This window comes from Lepidochelys kempii, chromosome 7 (genome assembly GCF_965140265.1).
Source record: "Lepidochelys kempii isolate rLepKem1 chromosome 7, rLepKem1.hap2, whole genome shotgun sequence".
NCBI lineage: Eukaryota > Metazoa > Chordata > Testudines > Cheloniidae > Lepidochelys > Lepidochelys kempii.
In genome coordinates this window covers 90,843,677-90,862,111 of record NC_133262.1, presented here as the reverse complement: position 1 = coordinate 90,862,111, position 18,435 = coordinate 90,843,677, and the positions used below count along the sequence as shown (strand labels likewise).

The window sequence follows — 18,435 nt, the reverse complement described above, 5'->3', positions numbered from 1 at the left end:
ATAATTTGTGTTTTTGTTCAGAGGAGGTGGGTAAAGATAAGATGCAGAAAATTTTAAAAAATCCCAACATTCTTCTATGATTAGTAGAAAGAAGTAAAAAGCACCATTCAAAGTTCATTTTAATTATGTTTTGTTTCATGCCTCAATTCTAGCTCTCAGCCAGTGATTTGCCATGCTAGAATGTTGAATAGCATCACAGAGAAAACCAAAACACTGATTCATGGAAATTTAGGGAGTGAAAGTATTAGATCAATGTGAACATGTTTTAGCTAAAAAACAAAACAAAAACAAAAAAACCCCCAGCAACTGTACTTATGTATATAATGAGCTTTTGTAGAAAACTCTCCAGCTTTTTTGTGGTGTTCTATATCCACATATCCCTCTATATGTGTTGTATATCCCTCCCCATGCATTTGATTTTGAGTTCCATGAGGTTGATGGAATAAATTGCTCTCTCGTTAACCAACAAACATGATGTTCAGGGACCATTTACACATCAAGAAATCAATTTGCCTTTGCGATCCTAAAGCAATCTTTTCCAGCGAATGGTTCCTTGCATTTTACTTTGAGTACAGAAAACACCATGTATATTCCTAATAGGAAACATACTATTCCATGCTCTCTACTTTACAGGTTGCCTTAGTTTTTAATTCCTGAAGACTTATTATTGCAAACAGGGAAATTACTAACACACTTACTTTGATATGTGGGTGCTTCACACAGGTTGTCCCCCACACACGCGCACAGCGTTCCTCCTTCCTATGTTCATAGAACTCTGGGTTTCTGAGGATTGCTACCCTTTGGCCATTATACTGAAGTGCAAATGCAGAGCAGCCATCCAGCCGTTTCTTATCTTCCGTAGCAACAGGGAGCACAATGGGAATGCTCAGGTTAATAACGCCATCTGTGATGAGAACACCACCATATTTTAATATACTTAAAATGGCTAAAGCATCACACACACACACACACACACACACGGCTCTTATGAAAATGTTCTGAAAGAGGAAGTCTTAACCCAGGACTGAATGAATGATCATAGATGCTGGATCAATTGGTCTAATGACCTCATTCAATTACTCACATGACCATACTGATTTTACTCTGGGGTTAGGTTTTTTCTCCTTGTTTTTGCTTGGAAATAGACCTATTGTTTGCTTATAAGAATTAAAATTCATAAGAAAGAATCATTCAACAATTTATCAGTTGTAACTGTGACAGTGATTACGTGGCAATCTAAGACAAATTTTCAATATTCTGCTGATTTAGCATCCTGGAGATTTTTCATGTGATGATTTTAATACTATGTGGATTTTGCCATTCTTCATTTCATTTTTTATAAAATGGTTTATCATTCATCTATATGTAGCAGTTGTAGATTAGCTTCAAGCACAATCAGGTACTTAAAATGTAGTCGTGTGTGATCCAACCAGGTAAATTTCCCTTTGTTTAAATCTTCCTGACTGAAACATGCTTTCACAAATTATTCAGAGGCATGTTTAAAAAGTCAAAAGTGCAACCTCAGATCAGGTCTATTTATTTAAATAATACCAACCAATACTCAGAGATCAATTAGTAAAGCCAATGTAGTAACAAAACATGGAATAATTTCTTAAATAAATCATTTTGGTTTATGGTTTTCCAGCTTTAATTACAATACACAGAACAGTCACTTTTGATATCATATAACTATGCAAGTTGTATTTGCATATTAGTATTCTCATGAACCTAGTTAACAGCGTATTGGAGGTCTGGTATTATGTATAACTGGTTGGATCATAAACAACTTGGTGCCAGTTCCAGTAACCGAATTTAGATTTTATTTTTCTATGGCATTTTATATAATTTATGTTAATCTCTAATTGTAATTATTTCCATAGTATCTGGAAAACAATTAAATACATACTAACTAGAGCTACCAAGTCTACCCTTTCCTAGGGGAATAAAAATGTAATTAAACACCTATGTTTTTAACTTCCCCAAAAATAACTTTTACAGTAATAGATTCAGGAACTAAATCAATCTGACACTTCAAACAGCTATTGCATAATTTTTAGTTTGGATATTTCCTTGCATTGTCAAGGCAATTTTTTTCTCTTTTGCTGTCAACTAAATGTTACTCTGAATGGTTCAGTGCTATTTATTTAATTTGCTACCTGTTCTCATAACACTTATTTCACCCCAAAACTGTTGAATGTGTATAGTTTCTCCATAATGAAATCGTCAGAAAAAAAATATATATATATATATACACACACACACACACACACACACGGTAAGACATTCAGGTAAGACAAACTGTGTGCCAGCTGCATGCATTCAAAAGAATTCATTAGTAGAACTGATTGAAAAGTGGAGGGGGTTAGTTTTGCATTAAAAAAAACAACAAACATTTTCAGCTGAAAACTTGTTTTTTCCAACAAAAAACTCCGTTTTCCACAGAAAGCAGACACTTGTCACAAAAAAATTCATTTAGCTGAAAACCCAATTTTCTGTCAAAGAACTTTTGACAGAAAATTTTTATTCAGCCCCTATTAGTCATGGTATTTTCTGACTCTATCCTAATAATTTTGGAGCACACTACTTCTCATCTCTAAAGGGGAGAACAGTACCACTCAATAAATCTGTGTGGCACGGATTTAATTAATATATATCTTATTAATATACCTTTTGAGCCGTTTGAAGGTAAATAAAATGAAATTAGATATTTATACATGTTTGGAATGTCTCTCTTATGCTACCACACGTGACTTCTTGTTTCACAGGAGAGGTTAAATACTTTACAAGGCACCTCAGTATACCCTACAGAAACAGGGGAACATATTTAAGACGGGGGTTTTGTACATAGCCAAATTACTAAAATGTAAGTGTGACTTATTACTGAGAGGTTATGGGACTCAAAATGTATTATTAGTAAAAACTGGTAACACGAACTTGGACAGGTAAGTGCCAATGCTTCTACTGCTCACTTTATTCTGATTGCATCCTTCAAGACATAACTATTTTTTGGTCAGTCCTAGGCTGAGGGTTCAAACTCTATGCTAATCAGGCAGGATGACTTGCCTGCCTTTTTTTGAAAGTCCAGTCCCAAACGTTTATTTAGGAACATAATGGTGTCCACTGCCTCTGCGCCTAACCACTTTACATCACTAAATACAACCACTAATAAAGAAATAAGGGCTTTGCAATGAAAGAAAGTCAGAGAACCCCACTTCCTTCTCTCGAAATGTTAGTCAAAAGCCAGCCCAACAGATACACAGTGACCACCAAACTCAGATCACCAGGGACAGCAGACGCCAGTGGCATGGGACTGCAACTGAAAATACCTTTGCTGCCTGTTTTGGAGAAGTTAACACACATAATGAAAAAAGCAAGTGCTGCGATAAGTGGGTCCCAGGCCAGTTAGGGCTCTACACGTAGTGACCAACAGTATGAAACACGAAAAAAAAACCAAAACAAAACAAGACATTCAGTACAAGCAACAGAGCACTGGTGCTGTGAACTCATCATGGGGCATCCCACTCAAGTGATGAGCCACTGCAATCTGATCCAAATGGTGCTTCATGGTGATATTCAAGTGTAGCAACAAAACAGTAGTTTAACCTGGAAGTTACAGAGGTGTGGATTATTGCGGTGAGGTCTGCATCAGAGGGAAAGAGTTACAGCCACCAGGCCAGCAGTTGTCAAAAGGCGCTTGGTGCCACTAGAGCCACCTGGGAATCCAAAAGCAGGGATTACAGCAATGTGATCTTTAGACTACAAACTGTATTGACAAAGCTACACTTGCCCTGTTCCCAGCTTCAACACTTTTGTCTCATGAGGTTGAACATAAATATTGATGAGACCAAATTAGCTTATCAGGCACTGGGATCAGCAAAAGGACCACAGTTGTGGATTTGATGAACAGGAGACATGGTTTTGAGGGTCACCTGCATGTTAGCAATGCTGCATGTCAAAATGTTGGTGGTACGTAAACGTCGAACAGGAGTGGTGACAATGCTGAACTCCACAGAGGGAAGCTTTTACAGTGGAAGAGTTAATATTAATTAGCCCCCTTTTTACTCTGTCAGGATCTGATTTTTCATTCCTTATTTACTTTGAGCAGTACCTTACTCTGGGAGTAATCTCAGTCAGTGAAAGTGAGTTATTACTCTACATGAGCATTTGGGGCCTCAAAGACGAAAGATCAAATTCAATATCTCCAGCCGTTCTTTCAAGCTTCCAAAAGCAAGTCAACAAAACCGTATGGTCAGTTATGTCAACAGCTGCTAAAAGATCTAACAAAATCAACACAGACATCTTAACTGCAAGCATGGTTAGGAAGTGACTCTACTAAACCCATATCTAAAATCAGGGACAGGACCATCTACTGTTCCCAGGCCAAGATGTAACTCTAGTTCCTTCACCACCATCTCTTTGATTACCTTCTCCAAAACCAAGGAAGGTTAACCTTTCAGTATATTGCTAATGAGAGATTAAATTTCAGGTCCATGGTTTCGCTTTTAAGCCTTAAGAAAGAAGACCTAAAAATATCATCTGAAAACATATACAGGCTTCTGTTTCCAATGTACAGGTCTTCTTTCCTACAGGGGACTACAAACTCAATCTGGCAATATCCTTAGGCATTGGCCTTGATATTGCATTTATATTTAATTGAGTACAATTGAACAAGGAAAGTTTACATAATGGTATTCAAATATTTGAACTGCCAGTTAATGGAATCCGTGCCTGTGGCATTGGGAGCCCTTTCATAATAAAATAGACTGTCAGTTCATATTCTTCCACACAGTTAAATGCATCCACTTGCCATTCTCAAGGTTCTTTATAAAGCTACTTTATAAAGTTACTCAGGTGCCACATTCATCAAGAGAGAGGAATTAAAACAAACATTAAGTGTAGATTAATCTTTGGTATATAATTGACAACTATCATATTTCATTTAAATGTTTCAAACAATTTTTAAGTCCGTTTGGAAGTTTTAAAACAAAAAAATGTTGGAAGCAGGAAATCATACCATCACTCAGGGTGCCAAAATGGATAGCTTGCAAATATTCTGTCTCACGCATAAATCCTTTCAGTGGTGTGGCCCAGCCTTCACTCAGGACTTGGACCCACTGTAGATCCAACTGAAAAAAAAGAATCAGATATTACTTGTATTTCCAGATAATGCTTCAAAGATAGAACTGAAGGCTAAAGAAATCTAAGAACAATCTTGTACATAAGTGCTACCACTTTCTTTAATATAGTACATTTATAAACATCTTTCATTCAGAAGGATTCCCAAAGTGTTTTTTCTTGTTAAGATTGTTAAGCAGAAATCTTCACCTCCCTTACATCCCTGCACCTTAAATGATGCTGCTAACATTTGCACCTGTACTCCACTTGAAGTCACAAAAGGAATGGGTCCAATTTTGCAGAGACAAAAATGCATCCAATGTAAGACACCAAGCTGAGCCCAGATGAAAATTTTGGCCACAGTATTTACTGAAGTTTCATGTTGCACATAGGCCATAGCACAAACACAACAAGTTGTATGGTCTGATAAAGGCTATTCACAAATATTTGTCCATTGGGTAAATTCCTTAAAATAATCTCTCAGTTATATTTCAGTATAAAAATAAGTCTTAGTAGAGAGGGCTATTACAGACAACCAATTTTTCTATTTTATTTGAAAGACTGTAAGAGTATTGGCTATAAATAATACTAATAGAGTGATTTTTAAACTTTTAGAGGATGAAATATATGCTGTTCTTTGAAAGTCTTATTTTGTAAGTCTAATTAACTGGGTTTTACTGCAGTTAGGTGGCAATGTAAAATTATATTTCTACATATAGTACATGCCTCCTGGGACATTTTACAATCTTCGGAAGATAACATTAAGACTGGAGTACAGTTACCATAAGAATCACTTCTATAATGCTAATCAGAACAAACAGACTAAATCTGGACTTCAAAGTCCTCAATTTCATCTGACAAGGAGTCCTACAGTCAGGAGCAAGGCATCTAAACACTAATGATGGAACATTAGTGGTACCTGATTTATTAATGTCAAAAAGCAAATATAACAAATGGAAAAATGTTGTACAGATAGCACTGTATAATTTATATGTTGCTGGGTTGTGTTGCTTTTTAATTTGTTTTTAAACTCCTTGAACAGTTCACATTTGTGTAGTATTAGGGCTTGCATTAATCATACGGCTTGCAGTAATCAGAAAGCAACAGGGTTCCACTCACTTTGGAGATGTCTTATTGTAACTTGTGTAGTACTTTGATAAAAGGGTTTATCAAGGTACTACACAATGCCATTTTCTTTATTCTCCCACCTTGGTAATCTCTAGAATAGGCAGCATGTTAGTATCAGCTTGGGCCCGGTCAATCTTATTTTCAGGTACAAACAGTTCAAGAACATCCTTAATCTCAGTTTTGGGAACAATGTTCTAAAAAGAAAAGAAAGATCCTAGTTACCACATTCATTTTTGAACAAAATATACCAAAAGGCTAACATTTGAAAATATACTTTACAAACTGCAGGCGTTTTTTGGTATAAAACAACCTACTTGTGCTTGTAGCAGCTCCACAACCTGCTGGATACATTCATTCACTGTAGCAATGTTCGTTTTCAACACTAGTTCAGGAGATTCTGGTTTTTCATACTCTGAATCAATCCCAGTGAATCCTACATACAATTAAACCCAAGCCAAATTTAGTGAATGTAATAGTCAACAGCCTAGGGATCAATAAAATAGTTAGCTCGTGTACAAATGGCAAGAAAACATTTTTTCGTTCAGAGAACCCATGCTCAGCAATGGCATTGAGACTTCCTGTTTGGTTGATCAATAATGGACTTGACAATAGGGTTATAGCAATATGATGCTGTATGTTACAGGAGCAACCTTCCTTTGCCCATCTAGGGAGATGCGTTGATGGCAACACTGCAAATACCAGTCATACAGCCCTTAATGCCAGAGAGAAAAAAGTGATGTGTTTACTATCAGAGAGCGAGGGTAAAGAAGCCTAACAAAGAAGAAGGTAGTCTTCAAATAACAAGGGTCCATGAGCAGTTGTTTAGTGGAGGAAGGAAATGTATTTGCCATTTCAAAAAAGGGAAAATTATTATGCCCACTTTTATACAGAAACTTGTCAACATTAGCTTTACTTTTCAGGCCTTAAAGCAGTGTTGTTGCAGAGAAGATTCAGCTGGCTTGTAATACATAGTTGTAACTGGGTGGAAGACTAGCAAGCTGCATAGAGATGCACAACTCCTGTTTTGAATAATCTTCATGTCATATACCTGAACGCTGAATGATAGGGCAGTACAAGTGTAACTGAATCATAGTAGCAGGTGGATCTTATTAGTTCAAATCAAGGAAGAAGAGAGGTTGGAGTATCCTTCTTTGGACAGAAATTTCCTGGAGGGAAAACTGTAGTAACAACCAAACTTAGGGAGAAAGCTAAGGCTGAGGTTTACATTTGGTTTTTATTTGAGATAGCAATAAAATCAAACCCCAGAAAGAGGTTAAGTTTGGACTATGTGGATATTCTCTTCAGTACAAGGTAGAAATTCCACCTGTTTTCAGTACTAGTCTGTTTCCCAATTCGGATGTTCTACGTTTCACCCCCTGTTCACCCTTCTCATGCCTACGTTTCCATTCCTCAGCATGTTATTGTTGGGCAATTCAACAATAGTCTCTTTGCCACAAAAAAACGTAACCTCACTCTAAGCACAGATGTTACGTAGGGTATGATATTATATATTATGTGATTTCTTGTCCTGCTATGGAAAACCTCACACTTTAAGAGAATCGCTCCTTTTGGGGAGAGGTTTATTGTCTTTTCCCCCTTTTTACTCCATTCAGGAGCAGGATGCTGGAACAATTTGTATAGTGGGGTGCTAGGAGCCATTGAACCAAACTGTAAACCCTGGATATAACGGAAATCACTTCAAGCCAGGGGGTGCGGCAGCACCTCTAGTTCCAGCATCTATGCTCTGGAGCTTCTCCCTTACCCTGCACAGAGGGGTTGAGTTCAAAAAGAAAGTTAGAACTTTGAGACTTTAAAAATGTTCGATTAGTTTATCAGAATATTGCAGATTCCCAACCACACTAGCTATAATGCATCTTGTGTGACTTCACCCAGCATTAAAAGAACATAGGAATAAGTACATTGGTAAGTAAAGATTTTAACATTGACTAGATGAATTAAGGTGAAAGGAACTCCCCAAAACACATATTTCAGTGAAATATTTACCAGTTTCTTCATTAAAAATTAAAAAAGCACCTCTTCTAGCTCAGTAGATTTCAATAGTTAAAGGATGTGTCCATATTTTTCTTCCAAAGTGTCATTATCAAATCTAGCAGGCATGCTTGAATGGATTGTAAATTTTAAAAGTGGAAAATTTAAAAAGCACCTAAGTGACTCAGGAACCTAAGTCCCATTTTTGAAAGTGACTTGGGCACTTAGAGGACTAAGTCCCATTCAGTTTAAAGAGACATATGTGTGTAAGTGCCTGGGTAACTTCTGAAAATGGGACTTAGGTTCCTAAAGGCTAGATCCACAAAGGGATTTATGTGCCTAACTGCCACTTTTAGTGGCAAAGTCCAAAATTTAGATCCCCCTAACCCCTGATCTGCTGCTGCCAACCCTGTAAGGACCTACATTTCCGCTAGTGAAGTCCCCGTGGGGCCTAAGCATCTGCCATTGGGCACAAACACAGCCACCAACCTCTGACACTCAGGTGGCTAGCTCACACCTAAACCTCAAAGAGATCCTCACACTAGGTGTTTCCCCACCTATGTCACCTGAACTGATGGATCAGTTCTCACACAGGATGACTAGGGTGGTGGATCCCATTCTTAGGTGCCTAACTCTCCCATTGTATAGGGAGCCTGGGTGATTAACTCGGGACTCTGGGTGCTCCAAGGCAGCAGGGTGGCTAAACCTTAGGCATTGTGATGCTGAGTCTAAGTCCCCTTTGTGTATCTAGCCCCTAAGTCACTTTGACAGTTTTGAAATTGTTACTTATAATAATAAGTTTCTGTGTAAGTGAATACTGCTAGCATTAATAATGCAAACGTACTCAAGGGGTTTGTACCATTTAAGAGTGCAGAAATTAGTCTGTTTCTATGCCCCTTGTTTCCACCACCTTCCAAGAGATGACTGGGTTTTTTTCCTTTTATTTAAAGAGGTAGGAATGCTGGCTCTCATTAGCACTGTTCACTGTTGATGAGAAGAGAAAAGGGAGGCAGATAAAAAGAAGATACTGAGATATCATTAAACAAACTGTTTACCTCACCTTTGATTTCTCCAGCCCTTGCTTTTTTGTAAAGGCCTTTCACATCTCTGCTTTCACAAATATTTAGAGGAGCATCTACAAAGATTTCAAAGAAAGGAAGACCAGCCATTTCATGAATTTCCCTTGCATTTTGACGATCCTATAAGAAGCAAGGGGAGAAATCATAAGCAATTCCACAATTGAATTCTCAGTGGGGTGTTGCTAAAATGTTTTATCTGGTCACCAACACCTGCCTAGAGTTGGATTTTTCCAAAAGAAGGGTACAGGCCATATTCATCCATTGTAAAATGTTATCTATTCTAAATATATTCTTACTAAGAAAAAGAAGTTCCTTTTCACATAATGTTTAATAAAAATTACTAGTTTGATCTAGATTCAGCTTTTTAACAGCAGTTTAGAACATCTATCTTCACTTAGCAGGCTGGCAGAATCTTATACTTTGAATGACTATTTATTAACTAATCCTTGCTTTAAAACAAAAATTATTGATAATCAATTGTATTGACCTGATATTAGCAGATTACGGTCATTATTATGAAGCAAACCAAATCATAAGTATAACAGGATATCAAAACTTATTAGAACAGCATATATCAGCTTAATTATACCACTATAAAGCCCTATACGCCTTCCTCCAGTTTTCTATTTTTCAGGGAACTAGTGATTATGAATCTCTCGAGTGAAATTTTTACTTTTAACACGTATTAACTGACACCTAGTTTTCTACACATTTTTGAATATCAGTGTGTCAGGCCAATTTGCATCTGAGCAACAAGAGACCAAGGAACTTATTTTATATACTTGTGATTTTTAAAGAAAAAAGAAAAAAGAATAGGGGAAAAATAAAGTGAGTGTGTGATGGGGTGAAACCCATCACAGGCTGGAAAGGGGTTAATAATTAATTATGGAACAGATACAATGTATGTACTGTGATAAAGTTCCTCCTCTGCCTCGGTGGGTCCTGCGTTTATTGGCGGATTTGCTTGCCTCAGAGATTCACGGCAGCCCTCAGTTTGGCCACTTTTGCTAGTGGCTCAAACCTGCTGTTCACTCAGCTAACCTCATCACTGGCCGGCATGGGGAAAAGGAAGGAGAACAATCCCCGCAGTCTCTGCTGATCCACCATGTGGGTCAGGGAACAGCTCAGAGACCTTCTCCTCTGGTGGAACCCATAGTCCAGGTCATCTCCTCCTGTGTCTGATCAGGAGTTGGGAGGTTTGGGGGGAACCCGGACCCGCCCTCTACTCCGGGTTCCAGCCCAGGGCCCTGTGGAATGCAGCTGTCTAGAGTGCTTCCTGGAAGAGCTGCGCAACAGCTACAACTCCCTGGGCAACTTCCCCATGGCCTCCTCCCAACACCTTCTTTATCCTCACCACAGGACCTTCCTCCTGGTGTCTGATAATGCTTGTACTCTTCAGTCCTCCAACATTCCCATTCTCAGCTCCTAGTACCTCTTGCTCTCAGCTCCTCACAGGCACACCACAAACTGAAGTGAGGTCCTTTTTAAACTCAGGTGCCCTGATTAGCCAGCCTGCCCTAATTTATTCTAGCAGCTTTTTAATTGGCTCCAGGTGTCCTAATTAGCCAGCCTGCCTGAATTTGTTCCAGCAAGTTCCTTCTTGTTCTGGAACTGCCCATGTTATCTTACCCAGGGAAAAGGGACCTGCTTAACCTGGAACTAATTTATCTACCTTCAACCACTCTCCTGTAATGCCAGAGTCGGAGACCTCCTGGACTACGACCGGGGAGACTGGCTGGATCCCCTGATGCTCGCTCAGCGCATGGGGCTCTCAAGACCTCGTACTCCCCTGCGCGTACTTCAGGAGGTGAAGGCCGCTTTGCTGCCCGCTGCTCGGGTTTATCTTGACTGGGTCCTGCACGAGGGTGCGCCCCGCCCACCCTCTACCCCAGTCTCACCAGTCCTTTTAATTGGGCCCCTGCCCCATGGATCCAACCGACCCCCTCAGCCCTTCACTGTGAGCCGGCTGCATCTCTGCTTCCAAACCACGCCAAGGAAACATCTATACACGCTCATGCTCCACACCCTTCACGCCCTCACCCTCGTGCCCCGTCCCGACACAAAGTGGCAGGATCTCCTGCCACCTCTGGAGGGTGAGGAGCCCCAGTGGGCCAGCCTATATTCCACCTTGGTCCCAAGGCCCGCCAGGGATATCAGTTGGTGGCTCCTTCACGGAGCCATGAGCACGGGCGTGTACTTGGCACAGTTCACCCCAATCCTGGATGCCTGCCCCTTTTGCGGCGTGAGGGAAACCCTGGTGCACGTCTACCTGGAGTGCGCCAGGCTGCAGCCCCTATTCCGGCTCCTCATGAATATTTTGTTACAGTTTTGGTTGCACTTTTCTCCTCACCTTCTCATCTACGCACTCCCTGTCCATGGCCCCACTAAGTCGCGGGACCTCCTGGTCAACCTCCTACTGGCCCTGGCTAAAGCGGCCATCTATAAAACCAGGGTGAGGAGGTTGGCCGATGGAGTCTCCTGCGACTGCGGGGTCTATTTCCGATCCTCCGTCTGTTCACGCCTCCGAGCGGAGTTCCTCTGGGCGGCGTCCACTGACTCCCTTGACGCCTTTGAGGAGCGGTGGGCGTTGTCCGGAGTTCTCTGCTCGGTGTCCCCGTCTGGTTCCCTTCATTTGACCCTTTGACCGCACTCCTGTCCCTGTTTTTCACCTGTCCCTCTTTTTCATTAGTTGTCCCCCATAATTATTTGGCTCTCCAGGCCCTGTGGATCCCCCTCTTAGTCTGGGGGGGGGATCCTTTAGCAGTGGGCGGGCTTCCTGGATCCCAACAGGAACACTCTCCTGTAGCCATCTGGCCTTACCCTGTCACAGTACCTTGTTAGCTGCTTCTCAGCCACAGGGGGCAAGATTGGGAGGCATCAGGTGATAACTTAATGGACACTCAGGTCCATTAATGGACACTCAGGCCCCATAAAAGGGAGAAGAGTTTAATCTGAAGTAGGAAGCTAGAGGGAGCAGATAGGAAGGCAAGTTCCTGTGAAGGGCTGAAGTGCCAGAGACTATTGGAGGCTGGAGGCCTCAGTAAGACTTTGGTGGGATCAAGAGTGTTTGATACCAGAGCTGAGGAGAGGCAATGGAACCCCGGGAAAGGGGGTGCGCACAAGACCCAGAAGAGAGGTTGATTCTTGGGGACTTTAGATTACACTGTGACATCTGTTCCCCCAGAAAGGGTTCAACTAGCTGCTTCTCAGCTGGAGGGCTATGTGGTGTGCAAAGACAGATGGCTTGCAGGGAACAGAGATAAACATCCCAGGGGCATCAGACCCTGAAATACGGCTGGTGGTGAGTCCACTCCATAACTCCTCGACCGGGTCCTGCACAAGATATATATTACACTCTTTAAAAGCGCCTCTTTTCCTAAAAATTCTAGTCATGAATTCTTGTAGTGAGAGAGCCAATGGACTCTCTGCAGAGACCCCATTTTGCCAAGTAAATATCAGAATAATCTTAAATAGGTTTACCTTTGCAAAAGGGGAAATGAAACTAGTTATGCAAACAAGACCAGCATCGGCAAACAGTTTGGCAACCTCGGCAACGCGGCGGATGTTTTCTTCTCGGTCATCAGCTGAGAAACCTAGGTTTTTGTTCAGACCGTGCCGAATGTTATCCCCATCCAGCGAGTAGGAAGGCATGCCACGAGACAGCAGGAATTCTTCCAGAGCAAAGCCAATAGTTGTTTTACCAGCACCAGAAAGACCTGTTAGAGAGGACAAGTAAGGCATACCGAGGTTCATCCGGAGTATTAAAAAAACAGAAAACTAAACAGTACTCCAATTAATTACTGGTTACAAGTAATTAAACATCAGCTCCTAAAATATAAATATAGATTTGAGAAAACAGATTAGATATTTGAGGTAGATTAGAGGCATGAGACAGACAACAATAGCCATAGCAGAACAGTTGCATGCCTAGGACCTGCTAATCTCTTGTACTGAAACTAAAGAATGGGATTTTTTGCAAGCAGACTAATTCCATGAGGAAATCCTCATGGAGACTCTCACATCTCTCTCTCAGGGGAGAACACAGGGTTTGGTCCCCTCTTTTCTCCTGTGAAATAGATGCACTCAAACCTGGCAAATCCCAGGGGATATGTAGGGGGCCAGGCCATCACGTGGAGACCCCTCGCTGGGCTGTGACAGTTGGTGGGATACAGGGCCTGGGAGCCTGCTGTCTTCTGAAAAATCAAAGGGCCGAGATCATACTCCCATTACTGGCCATACCTTGTGTCCCAATCCCCTGCATGGACCTTAGACTGCACAAAGAGCAGTCCATGGGGTCTGTGTTGGAGGAAAGACAGTTCTGTGGAGGCATCCAAACCCCTTTTCTTTCCAGAAGGGTTCAGATCCATGCACTGGAGACTGCTCCAGGAACAGAGTCAGGACAGGAGGTCTAGCTAGGGACAGGAGCACTTCAATTTATGTACGACAACAAAGTTAGTCACTAACTGATAATCTAGGAAAGTTATCTAGAAACCCTCAAATGTACTTCCATTATTGCCTAATCCTTAAAAATTAAAATCATAGAAAGTTATGGTAAGATCCCTGTATATTTCAAAGAAGAAATATCACCAAATGAAATTAAAATGCTTCATATACAGTACATATAAATTATATATGAAAGGGAATAAACAGCACTGGATGAATTTCAGCTTCAGGAATAACCTTAAACTAATTTAGTCTTTCACCTAAATGATTGGTATTCAGTAACTTTTTTAAAACTAAACTTTTTTTAATAGAATGGTCAGCACAAAAGCTGATATGAACATAAGATAAAGTGATTCTCCAAACATTATGGAATGTGTGTTTTCCCATATTCCAGCTGCTAAACAAAATATACCAAGAGTTACCAAGCAAACATACATGATAAACAATTAAAAGTAGTAAGAGAATTGTGTAAACATAACTGAACCGAGTACAGAGTGTGGTTGTGACTTACCCTAACCTGTGAGGGAAGTTTCGCCCTGGAGAGAAAAAACCTGGAAGGAAGGGGGAAAAGTAATCCCTTCCCCAAAGATTCATGAAACGAAATACAATGTGACTTACGTTGTAAGCATTATTTATTCTCTATATATACAAAGCCCACCCTGTTATATCATTTAACAGGATATTTTAAATCCTAGGAAACTATTTTTATTTCATCTGTGTATCCACGTCAGAAGAGTTTCCTAGGTCCCATTAGTATCAGTGTATGCAGGTCAAGTTGAAATAGATCTCTTTACACCAGGGGTGGGCAAATTTTTTGACCCAAGGGCCACATCTGGGTGGGGAAATTGTATGCAGGGCCAGGGCAGGGGGCTGGGGTGCGGGATAGTGTGCGGGATTTGCAGGAAGGGGCTCAGGGCAGGGGGTTGGGGTGCAGGAGAGGTGCAGCGGGGGTTGGGGTATGGGATGCGACAGGGGGCTCAGGGCAGGGGGTTGGGGTGCAGGAGGGGTGCGGCGGGGGTTGGGGTATGGGATGCGACAGGGGGCTCAGGGCAGGGGGTTGGGGTGCAGGAGGGGTGCGGCGGGGGTTGGGGTATGGGATGCGACAGGGGGCTCAGGGCAGGGGGGTGGGGTGCAGGAGGGGTGCGGGCTCCAGCCCGGCGCCGGTTACCTGAAGCGGCTCTGGGGTGGCAGCGGCAGACACTGCGGCCAGGGCAGGCTCTCTGCCTGCCTGCCCTGGCTCCGCGCCGGGAAGAATCCGACACCACGCCCCGAGAGCTGCCCTTGCCATGCCTCCAGGTACCTCCCCTGCAGCTCCCATTGGCCGTGGTTCCCCATTCCTGGCCAATGGGAGCTGCGGGGGGCAGTGCCTGGAGGCAAGGGCAACTCACAGAGCCCTCTCCCCCGCCCCCCAGGACGTGGTGCCAGCTGCTTCTGAGAGCGGTGCGGGGCCCAAGGCACCATGGGGGGCAGTCCCGCAGGCCGGATCCAAAGCCCTGAAGGGCTGGATCTGGTCCACGGGCTGTAATTTGCCCACCCCTGCTTTACACCATGCACTAAGCTCTACTTGGATTATTGACATACATAAATGAATTTCGAGCTATACTCATCCAGCACCAGTGAGCAACACATTTCACACATCCATATGCAGTCTCAATAAGGCTTAAAATACCTGTTAGCCAGACTGTGCAGCCTCGAAATCCACCTCTTGTACCCACAACTTGGCCTCTTTTACTTCTGCTGACATGATGAGCTTGATATACGACATTAGTGGCTCTCTGGATATTCTACACAAAAAACAAAACAAAAAGTTTTCTTGTTTCATATTGCAGAATAGAAAAATCCAAGGGGAACTGGGAAGAGGAGAAAATTCAAATTCAGAAGATTCAAAATAAAAAAGGAGGTTATTTACAGTAAAGCACAAAGGAAGTATGTTTGCAGTGCTACCTGTTTCTGAATAAATAGTGGATAGCTTTACATGGAACTTAAGGGGGGACAAATAACCAAATAAGATGGCTGTCTTTGGTTTCAGATGGACTTAATTCAATACAACTGTTTTTCTAAGATCTGTAATTCAATTCTTCTTTAAGTTGCTTTTTATCTTTGATCCCCTCATATCATACCGGTGCATTTTCATATGTTGCCTCTGACTATGAGTATAGCAGGAATTTCCTGTTAAAGCTGATACGAAATGTAATCTGCATATGGATTGTTGTAGATAGGGTGCTCTGAGGTGGCTGACTTGCCCTCAGGCATATGCACTGCATAAAAAAGGAAATGTGGATGCAAACTACACACTCACCATGTTTTCTGTCTTAGTTCTCTTAAATTCTGTGCATGTGTAAAGCACATGTGTAATTGTTTACATAACGTAAACCAGCGGTTCTCGAACTGTGGGTCGCTACCCCGTTTTAATGGGGTCGCCAAGGCCTGGCATTAGCCTTGCTGGGGCCCAGGACAGTAGCCAGAGCCCCACTGCTCAGGGCCAAAGCCCAAGCACTTCAGCCATGTGTGTGTGGTAGAAGGCTCAGGTTACAGACCCCCCCACCTAAGCCCTTGGGATTCGGCTTTGGCCCCCCCGCCAAGAGTGGAGGGTCTCTGGCTTTGGCCCTGGCTCCCCTGCCCAGGGCAGCAGGGCTCGGGAGGGCTCAGGCTTCGGTCCCCTCTCCTGGGGTTGTGTAGCAATTTTTGTTGTCAGAAGGGGGTAGTGGTGCAATGAAGTTTGAGAACCCCTGATGTGAACCATTTAAAGCTGTCAACTTACTTGATATGAGTGTTAAACTTAAACAGCTTAAATTGTTAACACTTATATCCAGTAAATTAACTGCTTAAATGGTTTACATTATGTAAACAATTAAAATAATACTTTATTGTGCTAAGGTCAACGGATAGAATCCTCCTTGACCTGGCCCTAGAGGAGCTGCTTCTTTGGCCAGTGTCTCTGCATAATTCTGAAACCACTGGCCATGCTTTTACTCCCTTTTCCCACTGTCAAGAGTTCTCTTGCTCAGCCTTTCCGTAGCCTGCGCCCACTTTACCATGGAATATTGGTGGCTGTGTTGCATTTAGGATCGTCTATGCTCAGAGGGTAGGGTGGGGTGGATTTTACTTTGAACAGCAATGTTCATTTTTGCGTAAATCACATTTATACTTAAACTGTGGTTTAGAAATATTCATACATTCAAGTTTTGGTTAAATTGCAAAAGCATTTCACTTCACATCACCCATTCTCTCACTCTCTCACTCTCTCACACACACACACACACACACTAAACTACCTTTTGCTGGCAGTGATTATAGGCTGATACTACTGCCTGTTATTAAAGTTGCTTGACATTTCCTATTATAAGAATCTGTTTTCAGTTACTTATAACTTTGCCAAACTGTAACCACTTAGGCTCACATTTTCCATGCATAGGAACCAGCAGAGTAGGGGGGGAAGAAGGTGTAGTGGGAGGGTAGCCAGATCTGAGAGGAACAGGTATGGGGGAAGAACCTGGACCAGCTAGGCAAAGAGACTAGGACAAGAAGCTGGAGAGGAGGGGTGAAGATTGGACAAAGAGCCTGGGGATGGAAACTGGGATTGTAAGCAAGTGGAGATGAGGAACATGGGTGATGGCATGGGTGTGTGTGTTTGTGTGGGTGTGACACTGGAGCTCAGGAAGGGGTCAGAGTCAGATTGGAGAGGAGCCAGGAGGAAAGGAGGGTGATACTGGAACTGGAAATAGAACTAGAAAGTAACAGGACTGGGGACAAAGAGGCAGTGGGAGGGAGAGGAAAGAGTGGTAATGAAATGGGAACTGGGACTAAGGGAGGGAGACAGAGATTTGGATGGGAATCCAGAGTGGGAAGACTAGGACTTGTTGGGCAAGCACACTAAGACTAGGATGAGAAGCCTGAGGAGAAAAAATAGTATCTGATCATGTACTTATAGACACTATCACAATGCATAGGTACAAGTGGAGGAGAGGGGAAATTAGTCGTACTGGCAACCTTAGTTCTGGCATTTTCTAACATTTGAGTGCTTGACGTTGCAACCTTAATAATAGTCTTTTGACATAGTTTATGTGTGTGTAATACATGTCTCTCCCACTAAAAAGGGCTCTGGATTCCAGAACATCTTCCTGTCCATATATTATCTTTCAACCAAAAGTCAGAGGCTATGTTGCAGCCATTATAGAAACTAGGCCTTTGTTTATCCTCTGTATAAACGTGCTTTGTTGCTGTTCTATTAATTGGCTCACTGTAAACTAATAGATTTGAAACAACTGTCTGGATACCACTGAGCTTTGCCTTCTCACAACAGTTGGTTTCCTACTGATCCAGCTGAAGAAATGGCTTCAAGAGTCTGATAGGAAAAAAAGTACAAATATTTTCTGCCCAAACAAATTCTGCACGATAGCTGGGTTTACGAGAGATACACATATGGTATATGAACTATCACGGGTTCTTAAACTTTGCCATGACATTCCACCCCATACTATAAAAATATTTACTCTTCTCCTGAAGTTAGAGAAGGGAAGTAATAACATTTCACTTGCCACAGAAAAGTTGTAAGTGAAGACAAAAAAACTAGGAATGGGAGAGAGAATAAAATGGGAAGAGTATTTTAAACATATTGGCAAGGCAGTCTGTCTATTTGTTCCTGCTTGTTGGGTCATTAACATTCTTGGGACTCAGCAAA

At 42.0% G+C, this 18,435-nt stretch overlaps 2 protein-coding genes across 2 annotated transcripts in view; both read right to left on the bottom strand.

Annotated features, from left to right (window-relative positions):
* PAPSS2 (3'-phosphoadenosine 5'-phosphosulfate synthase 2) overlaps nucleotides 1-18,435 on the bottom strand; it is an 89,915-nt gene that overhangs the window by 22,165 nt on the left and 49,315 nt on the right. The window contains exons 2-8 of the mRNA XM_073353745.1: nucleotides 15,424-15,538; nucleotides 12,792-13,027; nucleotides 9,293-9,431; nucleotides 6,558-6,676; nucleotides 6,324-6,437; nucleotides 5,015-5,126; nucleotides 699-904 (exon numbers count right to left, since the gene is read on the bottom strand). Coding sequence (XP_073209846.1) covers nucleotides 699-904; nucleotides 5,015-5,126; nucleotides 6,324-6,437; nucleotides 6,558-6,676; nucleotides 9,293-9,431; nucleotides 12,792-13,027; nucleotides 15,424-15,538 — 1,041 coding nt within the window. The remainder of the gene's footprint in view (nucleotides 1-698; nucleotides 905-5,014; nucleotides 5,127-6,323; nucleotides 6,438-6,557; nucleotides 6,677-9,292; nucleotides 9,432-12,791; nucleotides 13,028-15,423; nucleotides 15,539-18,435) is intronic.
* MINPP1 (multiple inositol-polyphosphate phosphatase 1) overlaps nucleotides 15,475-18,435 on the bottom strand; it is a 119,397-nt gene continuing 116,436 nt past the window's right edge. The window contains exon 6 of the mRNA XM_073353749.1: nucleotides 15,475-15,538. The gene's annotated coding sequence lies outside the window, so the exon portion shown is untranslated. The remainder of the gene's footprint in view (nucleotides 15,539-18,435) is intronic.